Source organism: Diadema setosum, chromosome 8 (genome assembly GCF_964275005.1).
Source record: "Diadema setosum chromosome 8, eeDiaSeto1, whole genome shotgun sequence".
Lineage (NCBI taxonomy): Eukaryota > Metazoa > Echinodermata > Echinoidea > Diadematoida > Diadematidae > Diadema > Diadema setosum.
Window position 1 is genome coordinate 29,117,992 of NC_092692.1, and position 15,830 is coordinate 29,133,821.

Consider the following 15,830-nt stretch of genomic DNA (forward strand, 5'->3'; position numbering starts at 1 on the left):
ATTATCCCCCTAAAGACCATGACAAAAGTACCTACATCTTTATGATGTGAAAGATCCATCAATAATTATGATAACTATTTTACTTTGAAAATAATAAATGAAAATGATATTCACAGACATAGATCCCACTAAAAGATTTAAACACCTTTTTCTTTTTTCTTTTTTTTAATGAGGATCATTTGGATGATTCTACCCGAAGGAGGCTGATAAAACATTTGAGATGGGTAAAATGATATTCTAAGGCAAATAGATCATCTACATAAAACAAATTAACTCATTCAAATTGATTGCACAGAATGTACAAGTCATTGAAGGAGATATTGATGACAATACAATATGACTTTTATTTTCTTTCTTTTCAATGCATAATCCATTTAATGAATTTTATTCAAAGAAAGGAGGCTGACAGGATATTATTATATCTTATTAACTTATACATGCAAAAAAAAAAAAAAAAACAGGAAGTGAGAGGAGCCATTTAATCAGTCAATACAAGAGAAGAAATGGCAGCTGGACTTACTTCTCATCACAGTCAGCTGCGCTCTCCACTTTCTCTGAGCCAACCGGCAGGGGCAGCAGAGTCTTGCCCTTGACCTGCCCGGCCACGACATACACACTGCTCTTCAGATTGTGCACATGCCGCAACACATCTTGTGACACAACGACAGGCCACTGTTCATGATTCCTTGGGTTTGCAAGAAGTGGCACCAAGATCTACAAGTGGGGGAAAAAAAGGCAAGAGTTGTCTTCACAACATTCCATTATAAAACCGGTATTCTACAAACTGATGAGTAGCAACAGCCAACGATGCTATAAATAACTCCATGACCACATTATCACTGACAGATTTGCATTTAGCATCACTGAACATTTACCAAATTTAGAATTCAGACATGAAACAGAATAATTTCATAGGTTGGTCTTTTAATACGCTTACAGTTTTATATTCTTTGATCTCTGATTTCTGACTATTCTGTAATTCTAAACGAGAACATAAATTTTCACGGTCCACACATCTTGTGTCGTGACTTGTCACCACTCACTGACTGTGACTCAGTCCAGATAATATTAGGGCCTAAAACTTAAAAGTGAGTAAATTTTAGTACCCACCTCATCAACAAGTGCAGACAATTGTTCCAAAGGCGAGTATGAGAGATCTCCATATACAAGGTTCGTCTTGAAATTTTCCTTTCCTACAGCTTCTTTGCTTTTCTTTATGAAGTACACAGCCTTCGTCGTCTTCAACGCGGCAGGAAAGTCGTACGACGGAGTGATCAGTCCAGCTGGGTTCACCGTTACAATCAATTGAGGATAGTCCGCCTTCTCCAGAAATTCTAACATCAAGATCTTGTTTTCCTCGACACCAAGGCATTTTGCCCACTTGTCCGGTTTGAGTTTGTAACTCTTGAGGATGTATTCTGAAATGAAATCCAACCTTGCGTCCGTAATTTCCGACATACTGAGAGCTGTGACTTAACTTTGATTATGGAAGAATGCCTTATTGATTGGTTCGGTAGCCTACTACCGTCGAGCTGCGGCCCGAGTCTACTGCGATAACGATAGTTCAGAAAAAGTCAGGAGTGAGCGTATTGCTACCCCTGACCTTCAAAATTGCATCGCCATTTCTTCGATAAATGTCCTGTGTCGCTCTCTAGATTAAAATATCTGGCACTCCTCGTGTTCCGACGAATGTGTTGATTACTCTGGTTTCCACGACGAGTGATGAAATTCTTCGTTATCGTGACTTTTTTTCGCTACGCTCCAGCAGGCGCCTCGAAGTGGATTCTCGCAGCTCGAACAAAGATGGCGTACGCTTTACATGTTGCTATGGGATTATCGGACGCATGCGCCGTACGAACACGAAAGCAACAACCCAAACAAAAATCAATGATGGCAAAGGTCCCTCGATCGACGGAGCTATTAGGTGATATACTCCAACGGTTGACACAGTGCATACCAGTATGCCAACTGGTGTTTTGCAAAGCATATTATACTGTACGTGATGAGTTAACAAACCAGATAAGACAATGGCTAGATGTGCAGTTGGTATAAGTTTTGATAAATATTTGATGTTGGAACTGGAATGAAGGACAAATATTGCACTGACAACAGCAATCAAAAGAATCCTGAATCTTCACCAAGGGAAGTGGTGTCTGCTTCACTATATCGATTTACGCATCCCTATATTATACGACAGTACCTGAATCGCTTTGCGCCCGAGCTTTGGATTTTACTTAATGTTCTTCCACTGGGTTCTCTTCCGTACCCGAGTTTTGCCCCGCTCGTAGTGCAAAATTAAACACCGTAGTTCTTCCTCGGAAGAGCAGATGTGCGAAGTTTATCGCACCTTTTTGTCGAGATTCATTTGAGTTTTAAAGTAGAGTTGGCATTATGGTGACCTCGAGAGTTCTAGGAGCATCACTCATTCAATAACCATGGCCGGAATATACAAAGGAATACATAAAGTGTCACCACTTTGCCCCCCCCCCCCCCTCCTTTTTTTTTTTTTTTTTTTTTTTTTACCCCGGAAGTGTGTAGGCCTAAGTGGCACTTATACATAGAAAGAAGTAGACAGAAACCTTAATGTGTGAGCGCGGTAAGTTTATGTTTTTGTGCGCTGAAGAATTTTTTTTTTTTTTTTTTTTGGCTTGTCAGCTGAAGAAACCTGGAAGTGGCATCAGAAGTTGCGCTGAATGCCCCCCTTTTTTTCTTGTTAGCTCATAAAACCCGGAAGTGCTCCCCCCCCCCCCCCCACACACACACTTTTGGAAACGCTCCGCCGGCGGTGTAACTACAGACAATGATCGATTATTATGTTAGCCTGATGTAGTAAGATGTTGACCGAAGCATCACCATTTTTGATGCCATATTATCGACACAATCATTCTTAGACTCTCGCTCACGTACAATTTGGATCTGGAACCACCTATAAGTCAAGTCGTGCATGCCACCACCCTGACAACATTCAGAGAGGCTGCTCTCCCCATCAGTATATAAATAACCTTGCAGCCTTCTTCTGGATCCCTCATCCTTTAAAGAAGGATATGCGTTCAGATTTTAGTTGCACAGTGCATATTTTTTATTGTAAATAGAGATCGTCACTGTGACACCCTCCCAATGACACACATGTTTAGTCCATCCCATCAGTAGCTTCTTGGAGATGAAAGAGGGATCATCATGTTTTCCAAATTAAGGCTATATTATTCTCTGTGAATCTATATCAGAAACGAAGCACTTTGTCCAGATATTTGACCTATTGATTAAGTTCACTGTGGTGTAAAACAAATTCAGTACGTAATTGTGTTAAAAAATAAAAACAATTTAAACGGGTGAGTACAAATAGAATCGAAATAGATCATTTTCACATGATAAGCATATCATAACAATGGAAAAGAGTGTTCCATTAAAAAGCTAAGCTTGTATAGGACGTGGATGGAACACTGAAAAGAAAACAACAGCACCGCCAATATATCACACGAGGGGTCTATTTCATATCGCATCTATAGCTAGATTTGTTCCATTATAGCTTAGAAAATGTCCACCCCCAGAGATAGCTAGCATAGCATTCAGTTTGTTAAGTGTTAACAGCAAAAAATGATAATCTTTTAACCATTATAGTATACGTCAGTGTTCATGAGAGTTTATAAGCGAGAATTTATGGTTCACAAAACACATCATTCAAATTAATGATTAACTTTCCCAGCCCTGCAGTAGAAAATAAGTAGCCTCAGAAAAATAAAAGCGGAGCATCCCCATTAGGTACTCACAGAATACACAAAAATTAATGAGAATAGACACACAAAAAAAAAAAACAAGCAGATAAACAACAGGAGAAAAGGTTTTCATCGCCTCAGTGACGCTTATCCATCAGATAAGACATAACAATGGAGGTCCCGTGTGAAAGAGAGTCATCGCACTTATACTTACGTATATAATCCGGGTGGTTTAGTGGTTATACCCCAAGTAGACACGTTCAGTTCATACAACTGGTAGAATTGTGGACACTGACTTAAACTGGAAGGAAAAGTATACTGGTACATATTTTAAAGGCTGAAAACGCAACAGGTCTCGCATTGATGCTCTTTTTTTGTCAACTTTCAGTATATCACCATGTTCATCATTCATTAATTAACAAACTAATTATATCATTAATTAGTACATGCATTTTTTTCTTTTCTTTCTTTTGCTCATTCTTTTTCGCTTTTTTCTCAATTTAAGTCATTCTTTTATTCAATTAATTTTATTTCATTGTGAAAAGTAAGTGATAGCTAACCAATGAAGATAATGCATGCATATCAGCCAAGTGGCGTTAGGAGGAAAAAAAAAGAATTGAGAGGTCCACTAATTCAATTCAATTCAATTCAATTCAATTCAATTCAATCGTAAATTCAGTAGTAAATTCAATTCAATTCAATAGTCCACTAAAAAGTATGAATGCTTAATGCTTTGCTCGAAGAATTCTATGAGAGTATACAACAATTGCAAAAATAATTCAAAACAGGGCAGAATAAAACAGGAGAAACACAACAACACGACACGACCGTGGGGTATACAATTAAAAGAAACGAGGGCCAAAGTCAAGAATAAAATGCCTAAAAGCTGTTCAAGGGGAATCAGAAGGGAAAGGTTTATTGAAGAGGTGCTGCTGCAGCTCCCGGCTGCACGGAGCTGAGCAAGGATTGTGCAAGTAAGATGGCGTATTTCATTATTTAATGATGACGATGAACCTGAAGGTTGTTGTGGTCCAGCTAATGAAAATAAGTATTTCAACGACAATCTAACAGAAAAGCAATTTAACTTGCACTTGAAAGAATATAACGATGGAGAGTTTTTTCGCAGCTCAGTGAATTTCAAAATCTAGGGCCAGTGTATATATATATAAACGTATTCTGAGCCAATAAAGTTCTCAGGAGGACTAGAAATTCATTAGACCGCCTCGTGGGATAATAATGGAAGGATTAGTTTCTTTGAAACATTAAATTAAAGATGCAGGGAAGTGAATTTGTATTGTCACTATACATGAACTGACCCAGGTGAAAAAACAACAGCAACAACAAAGAAGAAACAAACAAATCTTTAATTTGTAAGATTTTGTGTTTTTTTCAATTCAATTCAATGTTTTATTTCATTTTTCGACAAGAACATAATACAAACATCACTTCTTTTTTTGTGAACAGAAAATCAGGTGCGTAAAACTATGTAGGATGAAAAGAATATACAATAGTTGTAGCACCTTGCAATAATTACACATTATCATAAAACTCAAGTGATTTGAAGTAAGTAAACATTGTGGATAATTCGAAAAATGGAGGGACCCACTAAAAAGACAAGTCTTGTAGAATGTGGGCCCCTCAGACGAAAAACATCAATTAGAAGTAAAGAGAAGGTCTGGAAGCCCACTATAGTAAATTCAATACAAAAACTGTACATTTGGGTTTTTCTTTTTTTTTTTGGGGGGGGGGGGGAACAAGACGAATTCCTTCCATCGGTTTCTGCACTTAAAATAGTATATCATACAATAACAGAAAGTAAATTAACACTTGACAAACACACCCCATGTTACTTGTCGAAATTCCAAAGAGGAGAAGGAAGAAGGGGGCAATGAGAAAGACAGGGAGAGAAAAGGCAAACCGGATTATTCCAATATTTGTTTGATGCTCATCTCTAGTCCTTTCTGACCAGAGTCTCTTATGCTTCGTTCTCTTCTCTCCCTCCCTAGTTTCCCTCCCCCATTCTAACCCCTCCCCTCTCTCTCCCTCTCCCCGTTTCTCCCTATATTTCATCTCTCCCGACCCCCCCCCCTCTCTCTCACTCTTTCTCTCCCCTCCATTGATGTTCTTATTTAACATTGGTGTCCGTTGAACTTGATTACATAAATATATCAACCTTAACCAACGATATAGGAAAGAAAGTTTCTGGTCTTTCATAAGAACTACCTTTCGTGTTGGAGAAAGAATGTAGACAGAAAAAAAGGCAAGTTCTTACATTGATTATTTCCTTCAGAATTGCACTACCCCTACTAGTCTATAGCAGCCAAACAAATACATGTTCTATTTCACCTATGTAATAGGGTGTCACCACTTTGCCCCCCCCCCCCCCCACATATACTTTTTTTTTCTTTTTTTTCTTTTTACCCCGGAAGTGGTACTAGGAAAAAAAAGAAGAAGAAAATGGAAGGAAACCTTCGAGCGCCGCAAGGCCATTGCTTTTTGTTTTGTTTCGTTTTGCTTTTATTTTGCTTGTAAGCTGAAGAAACCCGGAAGTGGAATGAGAAAGATGCGTTGAAGATTTTTTTTTTTTTTTTTTTTTTTTTTTTGCTCGTTAGCTCATGAAATCTAGAGTGCCCCCCCCCCCTTACTTTTAAAAACGTGACGCCGGCCTTGCATTGTTCTTAACTCGTGACCACTTGTCATGGACCTAATCATATCACGCTTACATTTCTGTGAATCGGTCAGTACATAATAGACCTAATCACATTACTCCATACAGCTGGTGCAGCCGATTGTGTGAAAGGCCCGCCAGGGGAATCCCCATCCCTCTACCATTCACAGAATCTTATGTCTTGAAACAAGACTAGTCGATTGGCTGGATTCGGCGAATGTGAAGGGAGGGGCCGACGTGCCTTGAAGTGCAAATCAGGTGAATTACGTTACTCCCTTTGTCTCTTTTTACACCACTTTTGTTGTAGTTTATTCTTGTGATGTACACTCGTGTATCTCTGTGAAAGAAAATATCCGTCACAATGTAACAATGTTGCTAGAACGACCTCAATGGTTTTGTTGTTTCATTACTCACAAGATAGTCCCGTGTACTGATCATGGTGTTGGAAATTCTGCTTCACTTCTCCCTAAATAGTGAATGAATTTAAATTTAACATAAGAATATTCCATCCCATGCATGTGGCCTTGCCTTGGCTTGACTCTTCAGAAAATTTAGACTGAAAAGATTGTAATACACGTCGGGTTTTTTGTTTTTTGTTTTTTGTTTTGTTTTGATATTTTGTTCAGTTTTTTGTTTTTTGTTTGTATCAGACCTGAAATTGAGGGAGTTGCAATGTCTATTTCATAATCATATTGCATTCTGTTGGCTTGGTTTGGGGGTGCTTATCTTTTGCACGAACAGTGACGAAGAAGCGAATGCTGCGCTGAATGTTGTTTTGCCTTTTTTTTTTTTTTTTTTGGTAGGGACTAGATCTAGATATAGTTTAATTTACTGATGCTAGCATAACAATTTATGGATGATATTGATAACATAAATTAACAATAAGTGTACTGATCACATTGACAATAATGATGAAAATGATAACATTCAGAGCTAGAGCAGGGTGGTACACAACTACAACTACAAGTGAGTACAACTTGAAATGTGAGCATGTTGCAAGCTGTGAAGAACAATGTGAGAATATTGCAGAATTTGTATGTGTCCAAAGCGTTCATCACAAGCATGTAGCGTGCAATACTTCGCAAATTTATCCCAGTGCTGCTTTAAATATGTTCAGTGTTTTGCCTAATGTTTTGTGCACACATTTTCTAAGTACCAATGATAGTTTGATATGTTTCTCTCAGTTTTGAACATTGCCAAATCTTGGACATTGATGATGATCATTGTGATGATGGCAGGGTGGTAACAGCGATGATGGCGATGCTGACAGCTTGGTAGTGAAAGTAATGATGGTTGCAATTGTAATGATTTTGATTGCATCATGTGGTAGTGAGTGTATTGAACTATACTGTTGTTCATACCACAGCATTGTGACACTTGCCATGGCTGCCCAATCACGATAAAAGCCATGTCCTCTTTAAGTGATATTTCGAGTAGTTCTTGACAGTGTGAACATTTAGTAACATTAAACAAGAATGCTCTTTCTAGTTTGTTTGTTTTTTTTCCCCAAGTTGCAACAAAAGACATGCCATGATACGCACAAATTTCTGAACACCCATGGAAAGAACTTTCCATGTTGCTGCAAATATGCTTGATTGATATGTTACAGTGAATATCTAGTCTCTTCTATTCTTGCAGAAATTAATGCCAGCACATTGAACTTTGTTGATTTACACAAAGTACAATGGGTAACCTCTTTGGGAGATCAAGAAAATCAAGAGTCACTGAGCAAGATAAGGCAATTCTGGTAAGTAATTTAGCATGGTGGTATTTACCCATCTATTTTCAGATTTGAAATCTGTATCATTATATGAAATATCCTGTGGACAGTATGGATGGTATTAAATTTTGCTAGATATTCTTTCTTATTGCTCAGGAAAGTCATATCTTTCGTATAATTTTTTATTGTAAAAAAGAAAACCATAAAAAAAATTGATAGTGTCTGCAGTTCAGCCTCACTGAAACTTTAATCCATAATTTCATATATGAAATGAGTTCTTGAAATTTCTTTTTTAATATTGTGAATATATTTTATATCTGTGCCTTTGTTTTCGATTGAGATATTATTTTATTCTTGTGCAGTGTATTCCATGCATGCATTGACTATTTGTGGCTGGTTCCTGAAGGTACTCTAGTTTAAAATGCCACAATGATCATGATGAAATTTGATATATACGAATTGTAGTTGCCTTTTAATACAATCAATCTAAAGAAACATGATTAGACAAGGTGCAAGTCAAGAAGGATAATATCAGATGATTTCAGGAATGGCAGTAATATGTTTGAAATGATTAAAACAAAAACACGGTTGCAGTGTAAAACAACTGATGTAGAGTCTGTTGTGTGGCTACAGCAGACTGAGATTTACAGAAATGATAAGGAAATTGTTTGTAGACTGAAGCATGTGATAAATTCAGTGAAAAACAGAAATCTGATATTTTGGACTGATGTCATGTGAACACATATGTTTTTCCATATTAGTTGAGAGTCAAAGAGTGAGGTGCATCGAGACAAGTACTTCATCAATTGCAACAACAAAATATGATTGCCAGATTGCATGAATTGGAATCATTTATTAAATGTTGACAGTTTGGTCAACTAGATGTATTCATTAATCATGTGTCTTATATTCTTCTTTTGATGCAGCAATTGAAACAACAGCGTGACAAACTGAAGCAGTATCAGAAAAAGATTGAAAATGCATTGGAGAGGGAGAGACAACTGGCAAAGCAGCTATTGAAGGATGGAAAAAAAGAGTAAGAACATCACAGAATTTCTGTGAATACCAGTATAATTACTATTCCTTCTTTTTTTAGTATAAGCCAATCATACAGCTTTTAACAGATGAAATACCATGTAAACCATAACCACAAGTATTCCACAGGGATTTTCACAAATTTTGGACTGATATTAACAGAATTAACATGGCAGAAACGTTGCCTCTTGTAACATAAATGCATTGTGTATCATCTCCAAAATTAGTAATTAATTTGTGTGACTTCTTAAAAAGAAATTATATTTGTTTTCCTCTTTAATATCAACCAGGTAATCAGAAACCAGTAAAGGTGAAACCATGCCCAGACAGTATACCTTGATATCTTGATGCCTTGATTAAGGGAGTATTACAGGGTATGCTGATCTAGTTCTATGAGCTACTTTTGATTTTTCAATATCAAAAAGTTTTCCTCTGATAATCATTTATTCAAATGAACTTGTTTTTTTATTCCCTCTCTTGAATTTTTGCTAAATTTTTTGTCTGACCAGGAGAGCAAAAACTTTGCTGAAGAAGAAGCGGTACCAGGAGTCCCTGCTGCAGAAGACCGACGCCCAGCTGGAAAACCTGGAGCAAATGACCTCGCAGCTGGAGTTCACCCAAATCGAGCACCAAGTCCTCGACGGGCTCAAAGTGGGCAACGATTGCCTGCAGAAGATGCACCAGGTAATGAGTCCATGAGCACCTCAACTTTGACACGCCCCCCCCCCCCCCCCTTCAACTGAGAAGCAGAAGGGTGGTAACTGTAGAAGAACATAATATGTGGAATTAGTGCCCTTTTTCATCTAAACTGATGACACTCCTATCTCTTTTGAAAATATTCTACACAGTATAGCAAAGATGCTCTTTGATATCTTGTCATGTCCTTTGGCTTATTTTTTTTTTTTATTAAAATGACACGCATATAGGGACTCTGCTTTCCCTAAAAGTGCCATATCAAATGCCTTCGGCAACAATAAAAGTAGAAAACAAAAATAGTTCGAAATTTTTTTCTTATCTTTCTAATTGCATGTTTTAAGGTGTTTTGCATTTCATATTTTGTCTTAATCATTGTGATGTATTGCTTCTCATTTCAGATGTTTTCATTGGAAGATGTGGAGAAGATTATGGATGAAACAAGAGAAGGAATTGAATATCAAAATGTAAGTCTGTCGGGCAAGAAAAAAACATCTCAGAGAATGTGCTTGCATTACCTATCATTTCTGTCATACATTTGGCATATAGCCTGCACGTTTTATGTCTTATGTTATTGCTGTCTATCCAGGCTATCACCATCTCTCCCCCCCCCCCCCCTTTTCTGTTGTTCTCTCTCTTTTCCTTCTCTCTCACTTCTGTGGTGCTTAAGTAAAATCTGTTCCCATGTCCCAGTAGGTTTTGGTGTATTTACTGTCGCATAGATTGTGGTAAAGGCAGTCCATTGTATCATTATTTAACAGTGTGATTGGTAACCAGTAACAGATCACCATCCTTAACATTTATCCATGGATATTTCAAATTATTAAAAAAAAAGAAAAAAGAATCACTTAAATTAATTTGATGCTCTCTCTCTCTCTCATTTTTTTTCTTCAAACTTGTTTTCATCTCTAAAATACTACTAAAATATATAGATATGTAATTTTTGTCTTCAGAGAAATTCTGATAAAGATAGCTCACTCAATCATACATTTTTTTTTCCTGTGAAATGTGACAAATGTTTGACTATCATCTGGGTTTTGATATCAACCCATGTGCATGTTTGAATTGAGAGAGTTTCACTTGTTCTGCTCCCAGGAAATCGACGAGATGATAGCGGGCAATCTGACGGCCGAGGACGAGGATGCCGTTCTCGCTGAGCTGTCTCAGATCACCGGAGAAGTGGACATCAACCTTCCCGAAGTGCCTGAAGATGAGCTGCCTCAAGTTGGTAAGGGCATCATCCCAGATAATCTTATTATAAACTGTACCCCAACTAAAGTCAGTCTGCTGCCCCCATTAGTCAGATGATGACCACTTTCTCCATCAAGTTGCTTCTCTTTCTAGTTAAGAATTGGCGACACTGTAACCACAGACACCTATTAAAGGAGGCCAGCCCTTTTTATCCACATGAGCGCATTCAATCCAGCAGGGGAGTCTTGGAGATTACTGGTGATGATTGGTCGTGTTATGGTCAAAACAGTATAATGATAGCCTGTAATTGTACCTATAACTGTTATATTGTGGTAGGATAACAAATCTGTTTACTTGTATCTCATAAGATTGGAAACATGCATAAGGGTGGCTGTTGCTGCCAGTCTTTTGTTGGATTTTCTTTTTTTCTTTTTTGCTGATTTTTAAATTAATCAAAAAGCTTTGTTTTTTAATTATTATTTGAAGTTTATTAAAGATTTGCTCTTTAACCCTCAACGACTGCACAAAAAAACCAACAACATGAACATAGGAATCTGCCACCATTATATAATGTTTGCAGAAATTCCAAGGACATTTACATTAAGCTAACTTTAGACCTGTACATCACCGAGATATGGACACTGATGGATTTTTGTGGAGGATTAGCTAGGATGAGGAGGAACTAACCAACACCCCTGTCATCTTGTTCTTATTCCAGATGAGAGCGAGAGGCGGAGAGAAAAGGAAAGGAGACGAGAGCCCAAGGAGCCAGAACTGGTCCCTGCGTGATGATGGCAGTCATTGTATATAGGAACTCCTCCATAGCTTTATAAATATGATGAAAAAAAAAAAACCCAACAACAACAACCACAAACAAACAATTGATGTCCATAGCATGTTGTATATAATAAGTCAGGCTTGTTCTCTTTCTAGGGCACTGTGATCGATGGTTGTGAGGTTAATAGAGTCGTAAGAGTGTTGATTCCTGTGGGATATTTGGTATGAACCATCCTGTGATGCTACCTATAGATACAGTAGTCCAATTGACCGGTAATGTTGCAACTTGCAGAAAATACCCCATACAGTGGACTCCCGTTATAACGAAGTCCTCGGGACCGGCAGTTTTCTTTCGTTATAACGAAATTTCGTTATAACCGAATGAATAAACAATAAAAATTCATAGAGTTGATAATGTTGCGGCCCTAAATTTTATTTCGTTGTAACCGGAATTTTGTTATAACCGTGTTCGTTATAACGGGAGTGCACTGTATGCGGCATTCTGTGTGAGACCATGGCTTGCTTCTTGTAAAAGCTGTTTTTACTAAAAAAGAGCATTCATTTCTGTCTTTGATTACATTCAACATCTTCAAAACTTGCAGGAAGATGATCAGAATTAAGTGTAGGTAGTTTGAACGAATGGCATGCATGTCAGTTTATTGATTACACATGCATGCACATGCATTGGGTATTGCCACTCATGTCACATTTGCCTTTTTCTACACACCATGTCATTGCTGTTATTACACAGCACCTTTAACCTGTTGAGGACGAATCCCGAGTATACTTGGGCAGGTGTCTATGGGAAATGCGTGTTGTAGCAAAATCAGTCCATCCTCAACGGGTTAATATAAAGATTTCTCACTACCTGATTGGTCATCCGATGTTTGCTAAAAAGTAGTTTTTATGCTTTTACCATCACCATGCAAATGCTATTTAAAGTATTTTCAGATAGGTTGCAAGGACATCACAAATCATGTACACTACTCCCTCAAAGTTCAGACTCGCAATCTCTCGCCTTGCTCCGAGAAAATATTATTGATGTATTCAGGCTTTGGCTTGGACCACACCTGTTAATATCTGCATGCAATAGAAGAGAAATTGGATTTATAACCATTCACTATTTTAACACTTATTTGTAAAATTTTCTTGAACATTTGCAAGCAGATGGCAGTGGGTATCGGTTTCATTGTAGAAATGATTACCTGCGTGCTCTGAGATATCCATTGTATATTTCTACGAGTATGCTTTGGATAAATGTGTTTATTCTATAAAATGTATGTAAAGTGATGTGTATGTTATGATTCTTCATTCAAGTAGATATTCCAATGTTTGTACCTCTGAATAGAGTGTGGCAACCACCACATGGAAGTTATGACATGATGCATACAGAACTGTTATGTTTCTGAGGTGTAAAAACGGTCTACCTCCAAAGTTACAGACCTGGAAGCATAGGAAAATAACCAATAAAAATGCATAGAGTGGATAATGTTGCGGCCCTAATTTTTACTTCGTCGTAACCGGAGTTTCGTTCTGACCATGTTTTTTAAAATGGGAGTGCACTGTACGTGCGTGAAAGCATACATTCACTGGTAACGGTCGACTCCAGTTGAGATTGTTCAGCTGTGTGTGTACAATGTACTTTATACATAGAGATCAGCAATAAAGCTGTACACAGTTTGTTCCTGGGATTTTTGAATACTGTAAAAGTGGAAATTTTCGTGGTGTTGAAATTTTTGCGCATTTCGCGCAACCAGAAACTAGCGCGCAAATAAAAGCACGCAAATATTTTTGCTTGCCATATGTTCCTGTGCGTGATGTCTTGATTCTGCGGATTTAAAAACACGCGAAACTCTTCTTACCCGGCCAAGCGCGAAAAATTAGTCACATGAAAATATCCACTTTTACAGTATATCCGAGCCAGGCCGGCCTTCCCGCTCCGTGGCATCCGGGAAATTCCTAGTTTCAGGGAAATCCACCCTTTGATAGGTTGATTTGATAAACAACAGTAAAATAATTCAAAGAAATCAAAGGAAAGCTTTTATAAAGTTTGTCTTTAGAAATAGTTGTTGGAGTTTGAATCTTTCCATGTTTAGTTGACACAGAGATAGTTCACATAATCATGTATGCAAGTAATTAGATGAAGTGACAATGTTGTCTCCTCAAAATTCTTCCATTGGTTTCTATGTCATAATTTCATGTATATAATTCAGTGACTGTACTCCCCACCCCCTCCCCGACATCAATGACATCATTGTACATGTAGCTCTAGAAATGATATGTGATGTGCAGGGTAAAATTTCTCTTTTCAACAATCGGGGGAATAAGAAGAATGGAATTTAGTGAAGATTTGAGAGCAAGCCACTGGGGAGACCACCGGGGCAACATTTCATGAAACTTGTCAGTCACTAAGAACTGTTTCCAGCTACTGAAATCCTTGCATCTGATTGGCTGAGAGCAAATTTGTCAGTGAAAAATCACTGACAAGACACTCGATGAAATGCCCCCTCAGCGAAGCAACGGGTGACGTACAGTGTATTCAAATTACTTTGTATATCCTGGTTATCTTGTACAAATATCCATTAAGTTTGTTTTGTTTTGTTTTGTTTTTTGTTGATAAGAGACATGAAGAAAGGAGTTTGCCCTTTGACATGTATGAAATAATTTGTAGATGCAAAAACATCACGTTTTGATGCAAGCACACACAAAAGAGCATTGCTGATGCTTCTTTTGTGCATGTAGTGTAAAGCAAGAAAATTTTGCGGCATAAAATATTCACGAAATTGGAGCCAGCGTCCTTTTTTGCTGCATGAAATTTTTGTGAATTGCCACTGGCATTCATAAATGTATTTACGAGTAGACAGGAACTTTCATGTGCATTTTAATTTCAAGAATCTTGTCTCTTGCAAAATTTGTGAAATTAAAATTTGAGTGAAAATTTCTTGTTTTACAGTATATTGTATGCTCTGTTGTAACTGTTATTTTCATGACCATTCTCTGTATAAACATCTTCATAGATTCCAAACTGTAATTAAAAAGCCCTTATTCAACAAGGTACAATACATACGTTGATGTCTTGGTATGTGTGATATTACTTGAACAAAATTGTGTTTGTTTATTCCAATTCTGATGCGCACTATCATTCTTTTTAACAAAAGGGAGAGGAAATGTGCATGAAAACTCACAGAATGTAACTCATCGATGCATCAAACAGCGTGTATATTTTACAATTATACTTTAAAGTACGTGTATTTCATAAATGAGATCCCTTCTTTGCCTTGCTGGTTCTTGTGCTAACAGGCAAATGATGTTATATCATGCAGTATATTATTACACACTTCAGAACAGTCTCGGCAACACCTGCACACAATCAAATCAAACCATTTCAAGATTGAATAATTATTACCCGATTGTAATATAAAGTGAACACAATTTGGTATGGTCAATGACCTCATTGTAATGTGGTTTACCTGGATATCATGGTAACATAACATCTGACACTGGCAATGCATAATTCAACCTAAATGAAGTGGTCTTATCTGTGATATCAAGACACTTGAGAGAAATTACAGTGTAGTACAACATAATTCACTTTTATTATTTTATATATGGCACAATACATGTATGTCTGTCAGAGCAATACATGACAGGATAACATTATGCATGTATGGCATTTTTTTTTTTTTTTCATTCACCGCAAAAGCTGGCGCATGTCTAGATGTATGGATGTAAATATTACACTTATCCACAAAGGAATTGTACAATTGTGCACTGGAACCACATTAGAAAGAGGGCAGGTGTAACAAAACTACTGTATCTTGTAAGAAAATGATTGTGCAGGTCCCAACTCTTTATATTTCTTTGTTCTTGTACCCCAATGCAGGTATTATGATAAAAGGGGTATTACACAGTAATTGTCAAGGTTTTTAGGTCCTTGTGATAATGAGGTTTCCTAGTGCATACAGTCCACTCCCGTTATAACGAAATGCTCGGGACCGGCAGTTTTCTTTCGTTATAACGAAATTTCGTTATA

The 15,830-nt window shown here is 37.4% G+C and overlaps 2 protein-coding genes across 3 annotated transcripts in view; one reads left to right on the forward strand and one right to left on the reverse strand.

Moving 5' to 3' along the window:
- The window catches only part of LOC140231451 (dynein beta chain, ciliary), a 60,990-nt gene extending 59,477 nt beyond the window's left edge, over positions 1 to 1,513 (reverse strand). The window contains exons 1-2 of the mRNA XM_072311580.1: positions 1,111 to 1,513; positions 521 to 714 (exon numbers count right to left, since the gene is read on the reverse strand). Of these exons, the coding sequence (XP_072167681.1) occupies positions 521 to 714; positions 1,111 to 1,458 (542 nt within the window). The 5' untranslated portion in view covers positions 1,459 to 1,513. The remainder of the gene's footprint in view (positions 1 to 520; positions 715 to 1,110) is intronic.
- A 4,989-nt stretch (positions 1,514 to 6,502) lies between these two features.
- On the forward strand, positions 6,503 to 11,870 carry LOC140231957 (charged multivesicular body protein 6-like). Of its 2 annotated transcripts, none has more exons than XM_072312105.1 (7): positions 6,503 to 6,639; positions 8,020 to 8,128; positions 9,028 to 9,137; positions 9,646 to 9,820; positions 10,231 to 10,296; positions 10,925 to 11,057; positions 11,739 to 11,870. In XM_072312105.1, the coding sequence occupies exons 2-7, from the start codon at positions 8,066 to 8,068 to the stop codon at positions 11,807 to 11,809; spliced, it is 618 nt and encodes a 205-aa protein (XP_072168206.1). In that variant the 5' UTR covers positions 6,503 to 6,639; positions 8,020 to 8,065; the 3' UTR covers positions 11,810 to 11,870. The 2 variants fall into 2 exon arrangements, with proteins under 2 accessions (XP_072168206.1, XP_072168207.1); XM_072312106.1 differs by having other exon boundaries at positions 6,609 to 6,639; positions 8,062 to 8,128.
- The last annotated feature ends 3,960 nt before the right edge of the window (positions 11,871 to 15,830 follow it).